Source organism: Martes martes (genome assembly GCF_963455335.1).
Source record: "Martes martes genome assembly, chromosome: 2".
NCBI lineage: Eukaryota > Metazoa > Chordata > Mammalia > Carnivora > Mustelidae > Martes > Martes martes.
This window is the reverse complement of record NC_137889.1, coordinates 199,556,177-199,580,681: the sequence shown is the minus strand read 5'-3', so window position 1 is coordinate 199,580,681 and position 24,505 is coordinate 199,556,177. Positions and strand designations below refer to the sequence as shown.

At 42.6% G+C, this 24,505-nt stretch overlaps 1 protein-coding gene across 14 annotated transcripts in view; it reads right to left on the bottom strand.

Moving 5' to 3' along the window:
- Positions 1-484: 484 nt before the first annotated feature.
- ART3 (ADP-ribosyltransferase 3 (inactive)) overlaps positions 485-24,505 on the bottom strand; it is a 143,229-nt gene continuing 119,208 nt past the window's right edge. For 4 of the 14 annotated variants that reach the window (XM_080797510.1, XM_080797511.1, XM_080797509.1 and 1 more), the window contains 10 exons: positions 22,446-23,157; positions 11,303-11,335; positions 10,359-10,391; positions 9,346-9,375; positions 7,243-7,275; positions 6,493-6,525; positions 5,835-5,867; positions 4,531-4,563; positions 3,218-3,250; positions 485-943 (listed from right to left, as the gene is read on the bottom strand). In XM_080797510.1, coding sequence (XP_080653636.1) covers positions 804-943; positions 3,218-3,250; positions 4,531-4,563; positions 5,835-5,867; positions 6,493-6,525; positions 7,243-7,275; positions 9,346-9,375; positions 10,359-10,391; positions 11,303-11,335; positions 22,446-23,157 — 1,113 coding nt within the window. In that variant the 3' untranslated portion in view covers positions 485-803. Of the gene's footprint in view, positions 944-3,217; positions 3,251-4,530; positions 4,564-5,834; positions 5,868-6,492; positions 6,526-7,242; positions 7,276-9,345; positions 9,394-10,358; positions 10,392-11,302; positions 11,336-22,445; positions 23,158-24,505 lie in introns of all 14 variants that reach the window. The other 10 variants (XM_080797503.1, XM_080797515.1, XM_080797514.1 and 7 more) reach the window with 6 other exon arrangements.

The following is a 24,505-nucleotide window of genomic DNA, read 5'->3' as shown; positions in this document are numbered from 1 at the left end:
TTATAGTGTATAATCTCATTTTTTCCTTGCTTACTTAGCATATACACTCCTTCACTACTGTCTATTTTCCTCAATTAATATGAGATTTAAGTCAGGGATTATATGTGAAAAACTTGGTAAACAGTCATGTTTACAGAAATACAAAGTGTTTATATATCAAGGGAAGATGAAGAGATTGTCAGATGATAGTATTTGAAGTCAAAGTTTGATCCTTCAAAAATGAGTAAAACTTCTTTAAAATTCTAATTTAGGGGGCGCCTGGGTGGCTCAGTGGGTTAAGCCGCTGCCTTTGGCTCAGGTCGTGATCCCAGGGTCCTGGGATCAAGTCCTGCATCGGGCTCTCTGCTTCCTCGGTGGGCCTGCCTCCCCCCTCTCTGCCTGCCTCTCTGCCTACGTGCTCTCTGTCAAGTAAATAAATAAAATCTTTAAAAAAATAAAAATAAATAAAAAATAATAAATAAAATTCTAATTTAGGAATTAAATTCATGTTCATCACGAATGGTACTGGATATTTTAATATCTGGCAATTCTACTGAAATTATATTCAATAAACTTAAAGTCTTTTATTGAATTCAATCAGAAGGATACAGGAATTTTTTTGCAATCATAAATATAGAAATAAATGAAAAATGAATTCTATGATATATCTGGACCAACTGTGAATTTACAAAGTAAATAACAAATACTCAGTTCTCATTTTATCAAATGACTTTGATGAACAAGTGAAAAAATACATCATTCCTGTTGCTGGTTTCCTGTGGGATTCCTTGAATATATTTTAAGTAAATAAAGTATACATTAGACTACAAAGCAACAAAGAGATTTATAGCAGAAGCAATGATTGAAATGATGAATGTCGCCGGCAGCAGAAGGAGCATTTCGCCAGAGGATGCAGAGGGGTGGGTTTTGGGACCTGGAACTGGAACCGGATCTGGATCTGGAGCTGTTGATGAGAACACACAGTCACTGACACATGTCATTCCTGACAGCCAGTCTCATGCACCTAAACCAGGTACCCTTACGTAGATGTTCAAGTTGAACTACAAACGTTCCTCAAACGCTAACCAGGAACAATGTTGGAATAAGTACAGTTCATTACAGATTTCAGGCTGTATTTTCATGTATATCACCAGGGTGTGCTGCCATAGTTTTTACCTAGGATTCAACAGCTTTTTTTTTTTTTTTTAAGATTTTATTTATTTATTTGACAGAGAGTAGGCAGTAGGCAGAAAGGCAGGTGGAGGAGGGGGAAGCAGGCTCCCTGCTGAGCAAAGAGCCCGATGCAGGGCTCGGTCCCAGGTCCCTGAGATCATGACCTGGGCCAAAGGCAGAGGCTTAATCCACTGAGTCACCCAGGTGCCCCTGAGCCACCCAGGCACCCTCCATAGCCTTTTTAATATCTCTGTAGACAAGATACCTTTGTTGTTCTTCAAGTTCTCTAGAATTTCTTAGCAATTTTTTGCTTTCATTTTCTGTATATACATGCAAGGTAGAGTTTGATTCTATTTCAAGACTGTATTTCATATGTATATGCTAGTAGTTACCAATATGTGATTAAATACAGCTGCATTTTTAAACAATAAGCCCTGCCAACTGAAAAAAAAATTAACTTTTTCCCTCCATACATGGATCACTGGTCTGGAGGAAATGGTTTCCCTTTCACCTGAACGAGTGAAAAGAAACAGTAGAGTCCATCATGTGAGGATGATCTGTTTCACACTGAATTATGTAACTGAATGATGGCTGTGTTTTGGCTTAGACTGTACAAGGGAGGACTGGGAAGTATCCAAATGGAATCACACTCAGATTTCATACACAAGGCCTAGAGAAACAGCCAATAAATTTTATAAGTCTTTAATTTTTTTATTTTAATAAACATATAATGTATTTTTATCCCCAGGGGTGCAGGTCTGTGAATCGTCTGGTTTACACATTTCACAGCACTCATCATAGCACATACCCTCCCCAATGTCCATTTCCCCACCACCCTCTCCCATCCCCCTTTAAATTTTATAAGTCTTTAACTCCTGTTATCAATTTACTCAACCATAATTACAAACATGCGGTGGTATGTATACAGATGGGGAAAGGGACGGGCAGGTAGACTCATACAGTAGTTTGTTACTACAGACCAGTGTTTCTCAAGGGATCAATACCGCCCCCTACCAGGCAGTTTGGAATTTGTCAGGTGTAAATATATATTTTTTAAGAATTAAATCTGTTGGGGTGCCTAGGTGGCTCAGTTGGTTAAGAGTCTGCCTTGGGCTCATGTCATCATCTCAGGGTCCTGGGATCAAGCCCACATGGGCTCCCTGCTCAGCAGGGAGTCGGCTCCTCCGTCTCCCTCTGCCTCTGCTACTCCCCCATGCTCATGCTTTCTCTCCTCCTCTCTCTCAAATAAATAAAATATTTTTAAAATAGCTAAATTTGTCTTTAATGGGACCACCCTACTAAAAGTTATCAGCATGTACACTCATGTTGGCATGAGTGTAGGGAAACCGTGAATTAGGATCTTGATCTTGAGTATTTCCTTGTCTTAAGACAAAATTTTGTTCCTTTTATAAATCATTTCCATTTGTAGGTAATCTTCAGGATCTCTAACAAGAGCATACTGCTTCAAGTTATTTTTTCAAGTTATTTTTTTCTTTAATTTTTATTTAAATTCAATGAACACATAATGTATTATTGGTTTCAGAGGTAGAGGTCAGTGATTCATTAGTCTTATACAATATCCAGTGCTCGTTACATCACATGCCCTCCTTAAATCCAATTTGTATAAATAAATACAATCATCTGTCCTTTATTTCTTTTAGTATAATGTAGGCCCTTACATATTGAAACCTATGCAATTTTGTTATAAATTATAATTAGGACATTATATTGATATTCTTATGGGTGCAAGACGGTCTTCTTATCTATGAATGTTATTCCAGGACACTATAAAGGCTTTATAAATATTTGTTATAAAAAGGGAGACTGGGTTGAGAGGGTTGAGAACCACTGCTCTAAACAAAACACACAGTTGAAAATGATTGCTTAAGAAATGAAGTTACTCCCACCATATCACACTAATAAGCATTTGGATATGACATTATATCCCATATGATGATGCTTTAAACTCTTCAAACTTTGTACCTATCATTGAAAAATAAGTCTGTCACTTTTTCTATACTGCAGATCAGACATTTATCAACTAAGGAAATGAAATATTTCTTACCAGGATTGCCGATACCTTCTTGACTTTTGTCTTCTAAAATATGAACAGATTTTGGGTTAATTATATTATACATCTATTTACCCAGAAGAGAAAAATCTGATTAAATGATTAGGCAAACTTGCTTGTCTCTGAAAATGGGTCTGCAGGGCAGTGTCACATTTAGATTTATGAATGGGGTTGAGGAAGGGTTTAATTTTCACTCACTTGTGCTCTTTGAATTTTTTTTCACCATTATGTATATGTGTTTTCATTAAAAGAAAGATTAAAATTTTATTTACAAAAAAAGTACTTTTTCTGGACACTGAACTAAGATTCCCAAGTACAACATTAATACCTATCGTTGAGTGCTTTCTGTGTGTCATACTTTGTGCAGATGATTTATGTACATCATCACGTTTCTTACAGTCTCAGCAGGTAGGTATAGTTATCAGTATTATACAGATGTTCCTCAAAACTTGCATAAAATCACAGAGGTAGTCAGTGGCAGCAATGTCTAACTTTAAAGCCTCTGCTCTCAATTACTGTGATATATGACCTCAATTACAATGCTATACTGGCCCTGAAATATTCCGATATGGCCATATTTTGACAGCTTTGAAGCCAAATACCAATTCTAGGAGCCCAGGACAGAGGTGTATTTTCTGTAACTACATCTGGTTGGAAGACAAGGGTCATATGACAGAAGGTGAACAAAATTTGGTAAGTCTGAGTCCCAGTTTTCTCTTTCCCGTCTTTAACAGGTTCCTCAAACTTACTATATCCCATATCTTTATCTCTAAAATGGCAATAACAATATTTAAGTGGATTGAGTGAGATCCTGTGTAAATGTTTTTTGACACTTCTTAAAAACCCGCCCTACACACATTTTTCTAGGAGAGAGCACAATACGAAACATTCCCAGCAAAACGTAGTGGCCTATTTGTTGGAGGACATGGCGAGTGCAGTGAGAACACAGAACGGTCTTATGCTGTAGCGTTCCCACGGACGGCTCTTTGATGATGCTGTTCCAATTACTACGGATCCCCTCACAGTAGCCCCCTTATCTTGGGAAGCCTCCTGTCCCCTTCTGGAATAGACCCCTGCAGCTGCCAGCCAGCTGTCTTTTCCTGTGCTTAGCCCAGACAGCCATCACCGCAGCCTGCTGCTCTCACTGGCTTCTCAGCCTTTTCTCCTTCTGGCTTGCAGACTGGGGTCTCAGGAGATGGACAGTCCAGGTGTTTCCCTTTGCCCCCTTACGGCTGAGCTAACTGAATGATGAAGGTAAAGGACCTAGAAAACCATGATACCTCCACCCCCAATAAAGAATTTATTACCAGGTTTTTCATCCAGTTGTACCACTTCTATTCCTAAATGAGAAAGAATTTCAGATGATAATAATGACAACTACCATTTACTACTACTTTAAACTACCATTCATTTTGCCAAACTTTATCTCATTAGGACTTCAATCAGTCCTGCTAGACAATGTTTTCTTCACTTTACAGATTTGGAAGCAGAAGCAAAGAAATGTGAAATAACTTATACAAAGTTACCCAGTGGAAAATGGCAGAGAAGAGACTTAATGAAACTGGGTCTGTCTACACAGCCTGTGCTCATTCCCTACCCGGCTGGACAGCTGCCTTTCAGATAACCACCGTGCCTCGAAGGAGCCAATGAGAACCCTGTGCCGACTCAGGTCACTCAGCTGAGGAGTTGTAGACACACAAGATGGGCCATCAGTGTTGTTAGAGGTTCACTTCAAAGTTGTGAGCAAATAAACACGTGGCCTAACAGAACAAAACCGGGTGACTGTAGAAGAGCCGCCGGACCTTCTCTCCAGGCCCGTATCTGAGAGGCGGTTAACTGTGCGTATTCGGTTTCTGCACACAGCGCGGTGCTCTTTCCACAGATGTTAGGCAAAGCTCAGCACCGTGCTATTCATTATATAATATTCATTATATAATTATATAATTGTATCATTATATCACTTATCAATTATATCATTACATAATATTCATTATATAATAATAAGGCATATCAAAAATTATTTTCAAAATACTACATGAGATTTTGTGTTTTTCTAGTCCGTAGAGATATCCCCGTAAGGTAAGCATGACAAGTATTAGCCTATTTGAAAGATAACAATTCTGAGGCAGAAAAGTGTTATTACTGTCCATAGCTCTCTTGTAAATTATGCCTACTTTTAAAAAATAGACTTCTCTTTGTCCCAGGAAAAAAATTAAGTTTAGGGGCCTTTTTCCTCCTCTATAAGCGTAAGTTCTGAGCCTCTTCTGAGGAACTTGACAGAAATAACTGGGCAGTCTCTCTGGCCACCGAAGCTCGGGCCTTGTCCTCACCAACAGCCTCACGCCGTTTAAATACCCATTTAGCAGTTTCACGGTTGTATCTGATAGGCAAGCTGAATCGGCCATGGTGAAATGAAACTGGAAAGTCACCTGAAGACTCACAAGTCTTAAGGGGTGGGTACTACGTCGTAAGTTAAGAGACGTGGGTCCTTTACTCACTTACCTGATCTTGTGCCAAGTTCTTAGGCTCCCCTGCATCCTCTAATGGTGACAACTATAACTATACCCCCCAGACTGGCAGCTTCCTCTCTCCTATGCCAACTACTGCTTACCTGGTAGTGAAACAGTTTCTGGAATTTTCATTCCTAAGTGAGAAAGAAGTTCTCAGTGACTTACAGTTTGCTCCAGGGAGTACATTTTCCCAGCTCCTATCTCATGAGCTTAAGTGATACACGTGCCAAAGCTCCCACTGCGGTGTAGTTTCTGACTCTTTATTAACAACTTCGGGCTGCGAGAACCCGCGCTGTGCAAACCTCCGTCAAGCTTAGAGGAGCCTTCTGCCACGGCACCGCACTGAGTTCATCCATATGCCAGAAGACTGTATTTTGTTAGCTGGTAAATTCTAGATGCGGAGTTCCTAGCCAAAGCTAAAAGTCAGCTTTCTGCTGAAGCTGAACTTTCTACCGAGTAACTTCAGCTGTAGAACCTAGAAGGTGCTGGCTTGCACACCTCCGGCTTCCAGCACCCTTGCCTTCAGCCGTGCCCCGAACAGGCTAACTTTCCCGCTCCGGGAACACATGTACACTAGAGAAGAAAGACACTTTTTTCCTCTCTACTCTCTACCCCAGCTAAATGTGAAGAATGGTTAGTAGGCAGCTGTAAGGCAAATGTTAATGAATAAGAGTCTCATGATAACATATTCTTTAATGCCTGGGGGAATTCTTCTCATCTCACACTTGGGCCCAGAGAGTAAAGAGAAAGCCGTCTTACCAGGTATTTGGGTGGCTTCATGGCTTCTCATACCTCAAGACAGAAATGAGTATTAATCAGTTACCTTGCACTGTGAATGCTCTCTTTTGTCTACACCTCCCCCCCTCCAACCCTGAAAAAAGGAAGAAGAAAACAGTAACAACAAAAACACCTTTCAATGGCTCTTTGACAAAGCCCAGTGCTTGGCCTGGACTTTAAGAACTTCCAGGATCTGGCCCCTCTCTCTCCCATCTTATCTTTGCAAGGCAGTCCTAGTACAGCAGCTTTTAAATGAAACTGTACTGAGTTTCAGCCTCTACTTGGGTGAGCCTGGTGGTGGGTATTAAGGAGGGCACGTATTGCATGGAGCACTGGGTGTGGTGCATTAACAATGAATCTTGGAACACTGAAAAATAAAATAAAATGAAAAAAAAAAAGACTCTACTTGGTTTAGTTCTATTGTCATCATAATTATCAGCTCTCTGACTGGTCAGTCTTCTGAATCCTCTGAGCTTCAATTCCTTATTTACACAAAAGAAATACATTGTAGGTCTGTAATAAGTGATGATTAAGGGAAATAAGTCGTACAAGTGCTTGGTGTACTGCATGGACCATACTAAGTAAGCATGAATTAATGCAGTACCTCTGTTCTGGCTTAACTCGTTGCTCAAACTCTCCATGTCCAGGAATGTCCTGAGTCCTAGGAGTCAGCCCTTATGTCTCCTCCTAACCTTGCAGCTAGTTTTAGAGGGTAAGGAAAAGACCACCTACCAGGTAAGAGTGGGGACTCCTGGCTTTTCATTCCTAAAGATGAGAACAGAAACTCTTCAGTGAAAAACGCAATCAACTTGAAAATTAATTTACCTTGTATTTATATGGCAATTTACAGTGGAAAACTAAAAGCTTTGAGAGACGGCAGGGACCAGGGTAAAAGGGGAGAAATTTAATCCACTGGAGCTTGATTGATTTACGGTGAGAACAACTATGTCTAGCCACCCAGGCTCTCTCCTAGATTATGCAAAACAGCTCTTTTTTCATTTTATTTTTTTAAGATTCAATCCAAAGACTCCCACCTACATTTGTCATATTCTTAAAAATAAAACTTCTTGATTACATAATACATTATAATTACAGATAAGTTGGAAAAACACAGGAAATCATTAAAAATTACTCATAATCCCAGATCTCAGAGCTACTCATCTTCAGTATTTTGGGTATATCTCCTTTCAATTTCTTTGCTATGTATATATTGATACCATTTTAAGCATTTTTTATTGCCTTACTGAGATGTAACTGATAGCACTGTGTAAGTTTAAGGTGTATGTGTAATGCTGCGACTTACATTTGTTGTGAAATGATCACAATTAACACCCAGCATCTCATACAGATATTTAAAAAAAGAAAAAAATGGCTTTTCTCCTTGTGGTAAGAACTCTCAAAACCTACTCTCTTAGAAACTTTCAAATACGCTGCACCGCTGCGCTGCTCTACTCATCCTGTTATACATTACATCTCCAGTACTTGGGTCTCCTATAACCGAAGTTTGTATCTTTTGACACTCACAATTCACTTATTTTAGAGAGAGAGAGAGCACATGAGTGAGCACAAGTGGGGGGAGGGCAAAAGTGGGGGCAAGAAAGAGAGACAGAGAGACAGACAGATAAGCAGACTCCCGCTAAGCACAGAGCCTGATGCAGGGCTCGATCTCATAACCTTTATATCATGACCTGAGCTGAAATCAAGAGTCGGATGCCCAATCAACTGAGCCACCCAGGTGCCCCTCTTTTGAAATTTTTAAATAAACTGCTATTACAGTTCATATGCTTTTTTACATATTTTACTTGCCACTATATCATAAGCACTTTCTCATATTTTTCAAAAATATGATTTTTAGGGGTACCTGGGTGGCTCGGCATAGAGTCAGCTTCTCTTTCCTTTGCCCATCCCCCTGCTCACATGTGTGCATGTGCGCTCTCTCTCTCTCTTTTGAATGGATAAATCTTTTAAAAAATATACGATTTTTAAGTTGTTTAGTGTTTCATTATATGGATATTATTTAACAATATCCAACTGTTGGACACTAAGATTATTTAGAAATTTTGGCCACCACACACTCTAACCATTTTGTACACAAATCTTTATTTCCTTAGTACAAATCTTAATGTGCTATAACTAGGTTAAAAGGTATGGACATTTTTAAGGCTAATAATACGTACCATCAAACCGTCCTTCAGAAAAGTTCCAATTTATAATCTTACCATTAATTTATGAGTGTCCCTGTCCCAGCACCCTTGAGGACATTTGAGTAATATTATTAAAAAAAGACAAAAAACCAAAAACTTGGGAATGAGCTGTACTTCAAAATACACGAAATAATCAGATGGATATAGCTAAAAGCATCTATTACTCAGATTGCTGGAAACAGAAATAAATACACAAAATCACTGTAATTTAGAAAAAAACAGTGACACTTTTCAATGCCCCTGCCAACACCCTAGGTTACAAGAGTCTGTGAAGTCACACCTTCCTCTATCCTGCGACAGCTAACATAAAAGCAGAAAATACGCTCTTTAGTATATGTGCTGTCAAAGCGAGCACAGGAAACAGGCCCTTTAGAACTAGTTCCTCATGTCATGCCTCTAAATGCTCTCTGGTCATCTTGGAGATAAATGGGAGAGTTAAGCAAGAAAGAAGGCAGCTGCGTTATCTTATAAAGGTCAATCTGTAACTCAGGAGGGCTCTGACAGACCAAACTAGTAAGTTAGAGTGGGTTCCGTCGTCTTCTCTTCCTGACTGTGTCATGCTTGCCTGTTTCCATCCCTAAGAGAGCTATACTGCAAATGAAAACCCCCGGAGTTTACAAAAATATCTTACCAGTGTCTTCAAGGTTCTGGTCTTTCTCACCTAAGTTATAAGAAGAAACTTATCCGTTTTAATGATAAAACAAAATAACTGAGAATTACTATAGTTACAGCAAACAATTCTCAGATACTAGAACCATAAAGAACCACTTGGTATGTCCAATAAACTAGAGCTACTAAATTTAAGTGTCAGCCAGAATCTAAATGCACCAGATTGGGCTGGAACCTTCCTCTGGCCCCCTTTCTTAAGAAAAATCATCACACAGAGAAAGTCTCCTGGGGATCTCAATGAGGTAGAAAAACGTCCGTCTTGAAGACTGGGCTGAAGTACCTGTGAAACGACCAGTAAAACTTGCATCTGCAGTGGGCCAGTAAGAAGTGAGGCCATGCAGGTCCTCAGGCGCTCGCTTCCCTTCGGGACAGGAAGTATCTTCCAAATATCGTACTTAAGGAAAAGCCACATGCTTTTCTCTCTTCAGTGAAGAAAAACTTATTATAGCTACAGGGGCCGAACACATAATAAGGAACTTAAATGCAAAAAGTGGTTTGAGTCATATCAACGGAAGTGGAAACTTAGTGGGGAAGCATCCAATCACCCAGACATCTTATTTAGCCAAATGATAACAAATATCAGCATATTTGACAGATGAAAATGAGTAGCTTTTCTCCTTTCATCTGGATGCGTGGTGCCACACAGGCTAACCTCAGTGACGAATACAGAGCTCTCCGTAAGAGGTCCGCAGGCCTGTCAAGAGTGACTAGCCCTTTGGATCCTACCAATCTTACTCCCCAGAATGTTTCTGTATTACTCAGATCTCCAGAGACCCAACCTTCCATTTACAAAAAGCTAAGTTTCCCCTAGAATAAATTCCTTTCTCCCCTTCTCTTATTTCTCAAGTTATACTTTCGTATCTGCAAAGTACTCTTTCCTAAGCTAAGGAGTGAATTTGCTAAACAGGAAAGAGCTAATAAATACTAAACATCCATGTAAGGATTATAAAAAAAAAAAAATTAGAGCCCACTTACCCGGGTTGTAGAGATAGATGGGGAGATGATGTTCTGAAACACAGACATTTTTCATTACCGAGTACTATGCTCAGATGTAAATAAATGTCAGATTCAGTCTATTTTTAAATGCTTATTCATAAAAAAGATTTAAGTGGGCTTCCAAAAATACAGTAATATGAGAAATTTAAAACTTCAATCTCAAAAACAAATGGGTATGGATTTATTTTAATTACATGAAGAATTCACAGAAAAACTAGCCAGGAACACGGCTAGAAACAGACCTTTATTCCCAAATCTTTTAACAAGGGTATCTTCAAAAGGATCCACCCAAAGCATGTATTAGCCTAAAGAACTTTCGGAAACCTTTAGTTCAAATCTCTTGGGCTTATCTGATAATGCTCCTCCCTCCTAGAATTCCTGTTTATCCTCCCAAATCTTTCCCACGGTCCTCTACGGAAGATTGTTTTTGTTACCTCCTTCTATCCCCCATGCCCAGGAAGGTGAGACAGGCCCATTACCATTCTGTCCTCTGTCTCCCCCCTTCAGCTATATGCACTCTATTCCTTCCCTGTTTAGTCTCCCAAATGTTATTTCCTAAGATATCAAAATACGGGAACATGAATCTAGCCCTGTGCATAGGAATCACGTAGGGGCTTTCAAAAAAGGCCTTCAGCACCTACAAGGACAGGCTAGGGTGAGAGTGGCATGGTCCCTGCCCACCCAAGGTGAACGTAGTGTCCGCGAGAATGGCCACAGGCACGGCATGGGGTGGAGAGCAGGCGACAGAGGCTCGTGGGCCCTCCACCTGACGAGGCACTGGTGGTGGCAGCAGCGGCGGCGGCACAGCTCAGCCCTGAGAAAATGACGGCTGCAGTAGGACAACATGGTGGCACGGCTCTGACCCATACCTGGGAGAAGTAACATTCCCCTCACAGAGGTAATATTTTAACAGCGTATCTTACCTGTGTTCTCAACGCAATTTTCCGTTTTTAGTCCTGAAACATGAAGATAAAGCTTTATTAGTCACACTCTGCCCTAGAAAAGATTTCAAACCGGTCTTAGAGCTACTGGTAACCTAATGTGTCAGCTTTAATCTACCGGATCCGTAATTTGGCGGGATACAAAATGAGGAACAACTACATTTTTGTGCTCACATTACAGCCATCAAAGAGCAATATGATCTTCGATAAAACATCTAACATTTCTGGAATTCAGCTTCCTTATCTGCATCTTTTACTGGGAGTTTGCTTCAAATAACCTCCAAATGCCCATCCAAGGCTAACACTTTGATTCTATTCTATGATTAGTCTGCAAACGTTTGGAAAAAATTTATCTGTCTGTTCAATCAATCTTCTCTCCAGATTCTAAATGTCCTCAACAGAAAATCTATCCTTTCACTATGATTTTTTTTTTTAAGAGAGAATGGGTGCGTGCATGCACAAGAGCAGGGAAGAGGCAGAGAGAGAATCTTAAGCAGACTCCACATCCATCCAGCACTGAGCACGACAAGGGCTCGATCTCATACCCTGAGATCATGACCTGAGCCTGAATCAGGAGTCAGACGCTTACCCAACTGAGCCACCCACGTGCCCCTATGACAATGCCTATTCATTGGAGAAAAAGAATCACAATCAGATCTTCAAGATCCTTGGATATAGAAAGAAAGATCCTTCACATTCACATGAAGAAACATATTGGTCTATCCCAGAACATTGATCTGTGGTCTGTTCCAGAACACTGATCTATATATTAAGGAAATCCACAGTTTTTGGAAAGCAAGAATACGGCATAATATGGCATCTACCACTATATCTTTATAAGGCCCCAGACCCTCTCGCTAAGTCTAGGGCCTTATACAAAAATCACCAGAGCCGGGGGACTCCTCTGAGGCATGACGCGCAGGGACAGCGCTGGTCTGCCCCGCGGCCATGAAGGCAGCGACTCCCGCGGGAGGACGTTCGGATTTGGTGGCAGCATGGGCCACGAGGGCTTCCCAGGATGCTGAGAAGGACTAGGGTTCTGTGGTCTCCTCTCCAGGTCTGGCTGACTCACTGATCTAATCTGGATATTCAGCTACCTGAGGATGAATCTCTCCATGTAAAATGGGGGAATCCCTAAGAGGTCTGTCTTCACTACGAGAGATGCGCTTTTCTGTAATCTGCTCTCAAATCCTGTTCCGTGTGTGGAGTTTGAACCAAGAATCTCGGTGACTTGGTCCAGTTTCCACTGGTCCAGGAAATGGTACGGATCCGTTAGAACTTGGATGGTGCCCTGAGGCTAACCTCAGGTGTCTAGCTAAGCTAGAAATTTAAAAAAAAAAAAAGGCTACAAAATATTGCATTAGCAGGAGAGCAAAGAGTGCAAGTTTCACTCAGAGGGCTGAGCTGAGGGTAAGGTAAAGGTGAGGGAAGGTGTGACTAAGAAAACTATTGGTATAATAGAGAGATTCACCCAGGGGAAGAGACACTGGGGGATTTTAAAGCTTTACCTTTCATCTGTACCACAAATTAGAGTAGGTTTCTCAAAGTGTAGTCTTCTAATCACATACTTCAGAATCATGTGGGTGTTTACTGAAATTGCAAACTCCTGGGCCTTAGCCAGGACTACTGATAGAGAATTTCTAGGGGTGATGCCTTGTAATCTGCATTTTAAAAAGGATTCCAAGTGATTTTTTTAATGCACCAAACTTTTTAAAAAATATTTTATGTGTTTGCCAGAAAGAGAGAAAGAGAGAGCGCGCATGCACACAAGCAGAGGGAGTGGCGGGGATAGGGAGAAGCAGACTCCCCTTTGGGCAAAGAGCCTGATGCAGGACTCGATCTCAGGACCTGGGATCCTGACCTAGGCTGAAGGAGATGTTTAACCGACTAAGCCACCCAGGCATCCCTCTGCACCATATTTTTGAGAGCCTTGTCACTGGTAGAGGATGGATCTCCTTTAATGCTTAACACTGGTCCATCTATTCAAGACTGCATTTCTCCTCCCTATTTATATATATTTTTTAAAGATTTTTATTCATCTATTTGACAGACCGAGATCACAAGTAGTCAGAGAGGCAGGCAGAGAGAGAGAGAGAGGAGGAAGCAGGCTCCCCGCTGAGCAGAGAGCCCGATGCGGGGCTCGATCCCAGGACCCTGGGATCATGACCTGAGCCAAAGGCAGAGGCTTTAACCCACTGAGCCACCCAGGCGCCCCTCTCCTCCCTATTTGACTTTGGATTTAATTTTTCATTAGTGTTTCAGCCTCAGAAAGTAAACTATTTCGGGTTTCTAAAGAAGTAGTAGGGTTAAAATGGAGGACACTGATCCAAAAATTAACAGGAAAAGGCAGAAATATAATATATAAGGAAAGAAAGAAGAGACTATAAGCACAGATTTGGTAGGTATAAAAAACCAAGAAATTACTATGACTAGCTTTAGGCCAATAAGCTTGAAATAGAAGACAAGTGCCTAGAAAAGCAGACTTTACCAAAAATAACCCAAGAATAAGTAGAAAACTCGAATGACATTATAACCATGGAATAGCTTGAATTTTTTCCACAAAAGAATTACCAAGATAATTTGATTTTTATAGACTCCTAAAGAGAAGGTAGCTAGCTGCACAGAGAGCTCCGGAGATCAAGTATAGAGCACAATACTGATCAGCTTACACATGCGAGGAAACTGCGGGAGGCCAGGAAAAGAACCCACAGGAACAAGAGTCGGGCCTGTTCCCACCAGTCACACTGGAAAACCACCTAAGTTGTCGTTTTAGCAGCGAGCTCTACAGTAAGAAGACTCAGAAACAGTCCAGACAAGCGTAAATAAAGTCCTCTCAGGAGCTCCTGATCTGCTTCGGATCCTCCGAAACTACAGGTGTCTGTGACCAAGCTCACAGCTGGCTGGAATTTCCAGCAACAAGACTAAGGCGGGTTTGTTGCCCTCCAGCTTTCCGCACACAAGCTCTGCCTCCCTTTGCAGGGCAGCCACTGCCAGCCTTGCACTGCGAGAAAGTCCGGACTCTCCGACACGCTGTCTTATCACGCAATGGATTCTCTCTCAAGTCCCACAGGATAAAGCCCCGAAAGTTCCATCACATGGAAATCTGACTTCCAGTTAAGAGCCAAACCAGGCTGCTAAAGCCTTAACCAATTTCACGAACAGGTGGCCGAAGTTTCCAAACAGTGGCCGAAATTCACAGGGCTCCCAAGGGATATATTAAAATTGTAGGACAAGCACAGATATACGTGGTATCTGTCAGACACAGCATGAACTACTAGCTCGAGGTATAATGCAGTTTCAGAGTTAGACCACGCTACATTCTGTTTGATGACATCATGTATTTGCAAGGCTGGGTTTTCAGCAACTGTGATTAAAAAAGCAAATATAAAAATTTTTTTTAAAAAAGCAAATATATGTGAAAATCGATGTGGATCAGCAAATAAGGTGGTATCTAATCTGATCCAAGGTTTGAGAAGCTGTGCAGTGTCTAACAGGCACATACATATCCCATTAGCAAGTTATTGTGGCTAAGAATGAAATAATATAGTTTTTTATTTTTGTGTATTACTTTCTCAGTTACTAGGATGTACATAATACTTACATGAACACAATACTGAGTTTTTTTGACTTCACTTAATAAATGGAACTTTCAGGTATTTCTTTTAGCCTATGGACATACTTAGGACACCACTAGGGACACCATGAACCAAGAAAATCTGAGAACCTCTGCATGAGACACCACAAAAGCTTACTTACTACTTCACCCGAACTACTAGCTCAATGGGGGCCTTACCTACAAGACTTCAGACCTGGAAAGACAGCAAATTCTCTAATAAAAGAGCCTGCCCCAGGTGGGGCAAATCCAACGGAATGCTGTATTCGTCCACTGGAGGAGTAACGGGTCCATTGCCTTGGATGTTCTGGCGAGGAGCAGAACTTCAAATGGTGATCCTGGCAGGGGTCCTCGCACCACCTTGGGACTGACTGAACTCTACCAGTGGCAATGCTAACGCTCTAAGGCTGTATGACCAGGCCACGGAGACACTGAGAACTGCACTACTGAAGACAAAACCATGTGCAGTCCCTCTCTATGGAAACAAACACAGCAAACCCAGCTCATCAAGTCAGACTTTATGCTATACACCTACCTGCTCGTGTGCACGGACTGCATCTCAGGAAAGGCATCTGGAGTCTGGCCCCAACAAATCCAGACTGTGTGGCCACAGTCTCTACTACAACTTCTGGCTCTATAAGCAAAGGATTGGGACTTCCAATAACAAATTCTGTCAGCCTCCCCAGTAAAGATCTCTGCAGGGCTGACTGGGCCGGCTGTCTTCCGCTATTTATAAGTCACCCTCAACCACGCTAACCTCTCTTGGCTGAGTTCCCAAGCACCAAGGAATTAGGTACTAAAAAATGAGGTGCATTGGGGGACTAGTACACTCGCCTCCTTTTTGTGTAGGCGTACTTGTTCTGACCTCAGTGGATGGACATTTATAGAAAACCTACTTTTAATTCAGTAAATGAATATATATTCCATATAAGCTCAGCAAACAAATAGATTATATTGATCAGATCAAAACACCAGTATGTGAAACTGTAGGCTGACATTGAGCGGTTCTGTAGCTAGTCTTCTTTGCCAGAGAGGTCACTGTGGAACTCATCATTATGGAAAAAGAAGAGCCAATCTGGATCATGCCCAAGAGGAAGCGACACTGTGTAATGGGTCGGGATTACCGTAGGCAGCTTCTGACATGGTTCCCAATGACCCTGCCTCCTGGTATTCACACCCTTATATAATCCTCTCCTCTTGACAGTGGACTGAACTAGTGACTTGCTTCTAGCAAACAGAATACAGCACAGGTGATGAGATGTTACTTCCATGATTAGGTTGCAAAAGACTGACTTACTGGCACTCTTTCTTGCTCTCTCTCTTTCTTGCTCTCCGATGAAGCAAGCTGCCATGCTGTGAGATACTCTATGGAGAGGCCCATGTAGCTGGGAATAAGGGAGGCCTCTGGTCAACAGCCATGAAGAACTGAGGCCTTAGTCAACAACCTACAAGGAACCGAATCCTACCACCAATCATGTGAGTGAGCTGGGAAGCAGATCTTTCCCAGTCAAGTCTTATGATGACTGTAGCCTCATAAGATGGCAAGATCCCAAAAGACTCAGCTACGCTACACCCAGATTCCTGACCCAAGGTAACTGAAATAATAAATGTTGTTGTAAGCCACTAAATTCTGGAGTAATTTGTTATGCAGTGATAGATAACTAATAGAGGCGTGAGGGTCAGTTTTATTTATGTCAGACGTCTAGGCTACCGTCCTCTGTTACCCAGTCAAACACTAACCTCGCTGTTGCCTTGCAAGTATTCTGTAGGTGTGGTAAGAGTCTATGATCAGTTACCTTAGTAAGGGAGAGAGCCAAGATCATCAGGTGGGCCTGATTCAATCAGCTGAAAGGCCTTCAGAGACTGAGGCTTCCCAGAAGAAGAAATTCTGCCTGGAGACAGCAGCTTCAGCTCGCCCCGAAGCTCCAGCCTGCCCTTCCTGACAGCCTGACCTACAGATTTCACACTTGCCGCCTTGCTAGCCCCCACAACCACGTAAGGCAACTCCCTGCAGTTAGTGACTTAATACATATATTTCCTATATATTTTCTATGGATTCTGATTCTCTGGGTGAATCCTGACTGATTCATAGGGATGAAAAAGTCTGGATGAAAGTCTGGAGGAAGCTGATGGTGAAGAGCTCTCGTTTGCTATAAAAACAGATAAACAGTCTGAACAGCCTTCCAAGTTGCTCTAGGTGTCGACTCACACTGTCAATTTCTCCTGGGGATGACTATGTCACGTCCTATCTGGCCTAACTACATGAGATCTTATTGATGTCCCAGTCCCAGCCAATCTCAGACAGCAGCATCGAAACGTCACTCCTCCCAGAGAAAGCGAAATAAGACTGTTAGAACCAATGAAGATATTTATGTTTAATGAGCCCTCAAGAGTTAGACGTGGGTTTACAAAAACTAAATCTCTACATCTTCTTTCGCCCTGTAGATCTATCTTCTTTTCCCTTTTGATGGCTTAGCAGAGAGCTGGCTCAACAGGTCTGAGTAAGAGTAACAAAATCGACTAATACCAGCCACTGGAGTCCGGGGGCTCCTCCTTTCCGACAGGGCCAAGTTTCCAGCCAGAGAATCTTGCCATTCCCTGCCATGACTGCTAACATGCAGAACATATTTACCTGTACGCAGCCCGGCCTCTCTCTCTATAGAAACACTGGCCAAAATGCCAGATGATCTATGCCCAGCTTGCTCAGTAAATGATGAGAGTTCAGAGCATGGTGTTTATACTCTATGACTTCATTCTCCAGTAACACCTTACATTGTGTCTCCACTATAAGGTCCAGGGAATCCCAAAGCTATGGTCTTCTACCAGGTATTATAACTCATCTACAGTCTTCCCAAGCCATGTACAGTTTTCCAAATTGGGTCTTTTTTAAAAGTAGGGAACGTAGCCTGAATATACCACTGACATTCCACCTTTAATCAAGCTTTCTAGAAAAGCAATACAGCAGAAGGTTAACCTGCAGTAATTTTCCCATGAGGAAGGAGAAAGGGGTTTTTTGCCATTTACTCACAGTTCTCTCACATATTCTTGGATTAAGAACAAGATGAGTATTTTTGACCTCCAGGAAACTGTATTATCTAATGGGACACTGGTGTTTTCTCCAGTTCCTAACCAAATGACCTATTTTTTTTCAGGTAAAAATTTATTGCGGGTCTTTACAAAAATTAGGTATCTTGGAAATCATAAGCAAGTTTAAAACGATTAACACAGGACTACGCTAGCACTAAATTTGGTATAATTTTTTTATCCCCTTTAGAAACAACTTTTTTTTAATCCCCTTTAGAAACAACATCTAGAGTTACATTCAGTCACAATGGAACAAAGTTCTGATTATATCCTCTGGCTTGAGTTTTTAAGTACTGGCTTAAGTTTTTAAGTTTTGAGTACTGAGAACAGCCCAGCTTTAACCACCTGTTTCTGCCCCTGAGATCCCAACAGCTGTCTGCAGAGGGCAGCAGAGGACACTGGGTAGATTACAGTTTGGGATTAAATCAACGCAAGGGCGTGCAGTGGTCTTTGTCAGGACTCCCCAAACAGTGCTTGTGAGCGTCCGCAAAGGTCTCCGCTTGCGGCTGGTTTGGACGTTCACTTGCTGGGACGGCCTCTGCCGACGCCGTGGGCAAACCCCTGCCGCGCGCACGCTCCTTCCTCCCTCACCGGAGCTCATGCTGCGCTTCCTCAGGCAGACCTAAGCCCCGGCTCCTGCTCATTCTCAATCAACCCGATGGCTCCACTCCTTTTGTTCAGCATAATCCCACTCAGGAACAGCTCTGTGGGTTCCACCGCCCCCCTTCTGTCCACCAACCAGTGACCGATCTGGCCTCGATCTACCGCGGCGGGGGTTTCGGTATAACCAGCGCCTCCACAGTGGCATTTGCTGAACGCGTCAGCAGCACCGAAGCGGATGGATTGTGCCAGCCCGGCCGCAACTGGCTTCCCGGCTGTGATGTGTTAGTTTAGTTGAACAGGTTCTGGGGTGGGTGGTGGGGTCCTGATTTGTACTGTTCCATGATTTCCATGGCAAAGCTCTCAGCCATGGCCCATTTCAAGCCGCTGTGCCGTGCGAGGACCTGGGACGAGCCGCAGGCCCACAGTCAGCTTCCTTTAACTGGAATGAGTCAGCTCTGACTGGCTTAGGTCGGGGTCCGCGCCACTGTATGGCTGGTGAGGGGAATGGGCACTTTTCCTCTCAATACCGATTTACTCGCTTCAGTCTTCATCTGTCCTCTCAACGTGAATAGTTAGTTTCATTCACTTGCAACTCAGGTCCGGACAGGGGCGAGGCAAATGAGGTGCCTATGAGTGGAAAATTTACAAAGGCACTCACTCTTAGAATCATGCAAATTTGCAGATGGTAAAGTGTATGACCCTAAGAGTAAGGACCTTCCTTAAGTTTTGTGCCCCAGGCATCTCAATGGCCACCACACTTCTGCCGTTAAATCATAAGTAGATCAGCCTCCCACCCAGGCATGGTGTCTCATCAGCACTTTCCTACCTGTTCTCTTTTAATCCCACAGTGCCTTGGCCACAAGAAGTCAAGGTCTAAAAGTCTATCCCACTTCTGAGGCCCTACTGCGATACCCACTCTGCTTGATCAGGAGCCGTGATTTTGGGTTCCACTAGACAGCCACACTCATGAGACCCCAAAGGCTCTCCTCTCACTTGTTCACTCAGTTTTGCAGAAGAATGCAAGGCAAGAAACACAGCACAGTATTCAGCAGCAGGGCGGAATCACATGTGTCCCTTCAGTGCAAGTCCTCACAGCAACCCAGGCCTGTTCTCCCCAAATGATGGCTCGGGTACAAGGAGACAAGCTTGCACAGGGGGGTGCAGGAACCATCCTAGCTTAGTAGCCTCGTGCCACTTGAGGACAGTATCTCTCATGCCGGTCCATGAGTGTAGTTTCAGGACTCAGCAAGAAAAACATAAGCGTTACGTCACACCACCTTCAGGAATGCCCAAAGCTCTGGCTTCCCCCAGGTATTTATAGTTTATTCACAACCCTCCCAGCTCAGATGCATTTTACCAGTGAAGGGCTGTGTTTGCCATTACGCGGTGTTCTGTGGTTACGCAGCTGTCATTTCACCTTCAGTAGATTACAGAGAAACTGCATTAGAGGATCAACGGGGGGGGGGAGGGAGGCGGGCACCTGGCTCAGGTCATGCCCTTGGGGTCCTGGGATCGAGCCCGCATCTGGCTCTCTGCTCAGCGGGGAGCCTGCTCCCCCCTCTCTCTCTGCCTGCCTCTCTGCCTACTTGTGGTCTCTCTCTCTGTCAAGCAAACAAATAAAATCTTAAAAAAACAAAGTTATTTAAAAAAAAAAAAAAGAAGATCGATGGGAGGCCATTTTTACAGGAGGAAAGAGAAAGGGTTTTATTAACCTTTCGCTCCTAGACACTAAGCCAGAACAACATAAAATCTCAGAATGTTGGAGGCAAGGAAAAATTCTAATACCATCTGAAGAAAAAAACAAGGTCTCATTCAAAGTTTCAGTAATTAGAATGGCTTCACACTTTTCAACAGCAGCACTAGAAACCAGAAGACAATGAAGGAGTATCTCCAAAATTCCAAGGAAAATGATTTCCAAAACAGAAATACAAATCTATGCAAACTATTGTTCAAGCTTACAGGTAGATTTTTCAGACATGCAAAGTCTTAAAAATTTCCCTCAATGTCCCTTTTCTCAGAAAACTTCTGGAGAACACACACCTTTGCCAAACAAAGAAATAATTCAAGAAAGAGCAGAAAATCCAAGATACAGGGGATTCCTCACAGGAGAGAAACAAAAGAAAGTCTCTACAGCTATGAGGAGAGATTTTAGGATATTCAGCAGGCCTAAGGAGTACATCATAGATTAGTCTGAATGGGGGAATCCAGAAGGAATATATTTCAAAAGAGAGAGAGAGAGAGAGAATCTGATATGTTTGAATGTACTAAGTAGAGATTTATATTTTGAAGTAATTGGAGTGAATTACTGAAGGGATATAAAAAACTAAGGAAACAGAAAAAATCATATAACTAATAATCTAGGATAAAAAAGGTATTTAAAAAGGTACCAGTCTGGGGGTGCTTGGGTGGCTCACTCAGTTAAGCACCTGCCTCTGGCTCAGGTCATGATCTCAGGGTCCTGGGATGGAGCCCCGCGTGGGGCTCCCTGCTCAGTGGGGAGTCTGCTTCTCCCTCTCCCTCTGCCGTTTCCCCCTGCTCGTGCTCTCTCTCTCAAATAAAAAAAAATATATATTAAATAAATAAATGAATGAATGAACAAGTAAATAAAAAGGCACCAGTCTTTCTGACGCCAGGAGGCTGGGAAAGGAGAAATGCACGAGCAGTGAGGAGGAGTGCAGGGTGGCTATCAGATACATTTGGTTTACTGACATGACAGCAACTTCTAACTCCCTTCTCCTTGCCTCCCTATACTAGGGAGGCTGGGAAAGCTAATTTCCTCTCTTCCAAGCTTTTCTTCAAGTTATGCATTATCAGGTAGCTGTTCTGGTCAATGATATATAATCAGAAATCTACTAGCAATTTCTGGGAAAGCCTTTACTTTCCTGGTTAAATAGACAGATTTAGCTGCCATCCCTCTTCCCTTTCTTTTTGTCTTGAACCCGGCTTGATGCCTACAGCTACAATAGTCACACTGCAAACATGAATCAATAAACCCAACAGGTTAAGACTGGTGCAACAGAAATACAAAAGAGTCTGAGTTACTGATGATGTAACTGATGAGGTTTAAAAATTTTTAAACCAAGAAATAAGATGCTGAAGCATATCATTAAAAACTTTAGCTTAGGGGCAGCTCGGTGGCTCAGTTGGTTTGGTGTCTGCCTTCGGCTTGGGTCATAATCCCAGGGTCCTGGGATCAAGCCTACATCAGGTTCCCTGGTTGGTGGGAAGTCTGCTTCTCACTCTCCTCTACCTCTCACCTTGCTTGTGCTCTCACTCTCGTATAAATAAATAAAATCTTTTTTTTAAATTTTAGCTGAAAAATTAAAAATGAATGCCACTGAGGAGTGAAAATTGGAGATCGGGAACAATGGGGCAGGAGTTGCTACTTTCCACTGTAAGCCTTACAAGCAGGGTTATAGGCCAAGTACTTCTTTGTCACGGGGTGCTGTTCTAAGCATTACTGTTTGGCAGTGTCCTTGGCCTCTACCCGTTAGATGCTACTAGCAGCAACTTGGGATGACTGTGACATTTAAAAATTCCAGTTATTACCAAATGACCCCAGGGCAAAACTGCCCCAGTTGAGAACCATTGCCTTATAGTGTTTTATTTCTGTAACCTTCCAGAGTGCTACAATGTATTATTTTGATAAAATTAAATTACGGGGGTGGGGGGTGGGGGGAAGAACTAATGATAAGAAAGGAGCCAGGGACCATCAATGTCATTTTTCCTTTCAAACAACTGTCAGTTTCTTTCTGGCCTCTCCCTGGGTCTCAGAATCCCACTCCTTCCCTACCAGACAAGCACAGACAGAACCGAGACGCTTACCGCCTAGAAACGCACACTCATAATGGCTGCAGGTCTTGTTCGTGCTTTGAAGGATAAGGTTATTGCTGGTCCCATCCTGTGACACATGAAAGACCTCATTCAGGGGTATTAAGACAATTCTTTCACCTTCTTTACCAAAAAAATGTTCAACGGCAACTGCAAAGCACGAGCGGATGGTTAGCAGAACGTGCTGGTCGTCAGCAGCTTGAGGTCTGGCGGAATACGCCAGCGTGAAACGGCCAAGCCTGGCCTGGCTGAGCCCCCCGGACGTGAATGAGACATCCTGGCTTATGCTATAGACCGCAGCTTTGTAACTGTCCTCACAAGGTCTTCTCAGCAACTGCAGGGCTCTTGTCAGATAAAAATGAAAAGCTTTGAACTGGAAGTCATAGACATAATCTTTTCGAGACAGGCCGGCCGTCTTCACAGCTTCGCTGAACATCCGGTAAAAGGGAGTCTGCGCTCGAGCTGCAGCAGCGTACGCCATCAGTGCTATTCCGTGGTTATCTTTAAAACTCATCGGGAGGAAGATGCGCGTCTTCTGGGCCTCCCACTTGGCTTCTGCATTTTCCCACACGTCCTTCAAGAGCTGATGGCTTGCTTTTTCCTCCTTGAGCAACTGGGGAACATATTTGACTTCCATTCTGTCCGTGCATTTTAGGTACTCATCGTCGAATGCATTATCCGCCATGTCGAACGTTTCAGCCTTCACCTTCAACAGAAAAGGAAAAGGAAATTAATACTCTTGAAATGAGATATTTGGTGTATATCATTTATCATTTCTCTCCCTTACCGTTCCCATATTCTCATGCCCTGCCTAGAATCTCTCCCTTGCTTAGAACAACTTTGGACATGATTTTTTCTTCTTTTGCATTTTTTTTTATATAGGAAGTATATTCTGCTGTTGCTGATAACTTTTCTTAGCTGTGATCTCTTTGTATGAAAAAGCAAATGTTAGCAATGAGAAGTGTGGGAATGATTATGCCTGTAATTCATTCATCTGAACTTTCTGGTGCAGAGGAAAGAGTTAAGTGTGAAATTGAAGAAATGGGTGGCAGTCCTGGCTTTGAACAATATTCTTAGCTAGATTTTCTCAACCCCTTAACACTGCCGAATGATTTTGAAATACCATCTGTGAAATACTGTATATGATAAATACATAATGGTAAATATTACTCATTTTCCTTTGAGGACTCCCCCCACGTGGGTTGGGTAGAACTGATCTGCACCTTGCTCCAATGATAAGCAATGATGCAGGGGTCATTCTTTCTTTCGAGAGAGCAAGTGCGCATGCAGGAAGAGTGAGCGAGCATGTAAACAGGCAGAGTGGGGAGGGGCACAGGGAGAGAATTTTAAGCAGGTTCCACACTCAGCCGCGCAAAGCCCCATCCATGCAGGGCTCAGTCTCACAACCCTAAGATCATGACCTGAGCCAAAATCAAGAATCAGATGCTTACTACTGGTATTTACCCCAAAGATACAAATGTAGTAATCCAAAGGGGCACCTGTACCCCAATGTATATGGCAGCAATGTCCCCAACAGCCAACTATGGAAAGAGCCCAGATGTCCATCAACAGATGAACTGATAAAGAAGATGCAGTGTGTATACACACACACACACACATATAATGGAATTTTATACAGCCAACAGAAAATTAAAATCTTGCGTTTTGCAATGATGTGGATGGAACTAGAGGGTATTATGTTAAATAAGTCAATCAGAGAAAGACATTTATCATATAATCTCACCGTTATGCAGAATTTAAGAAACAAGGCAGAGGATCGTAGGGGAAGAGAGGAAAAAATGAAACAAGATGAAACCGGAGAGGGACACAAACCATAAGAGACTCTTAATCTCAGGAAACAAACTGAGGGCTGCTGGAGGGGAGGAATGGCAGGAGGGATGGGGTGGCTGGGGGATGGACATTGGGAGGGTGTGTGTTGTGGGGAGCATTGTGCATTGTGTAAGACTGATGAATCACAGACATGGACCCCTGAAACAAATAATACTTTATATGTTAATTAAAACCAAAAGGAACCAGATGCTTAACTGACTGAA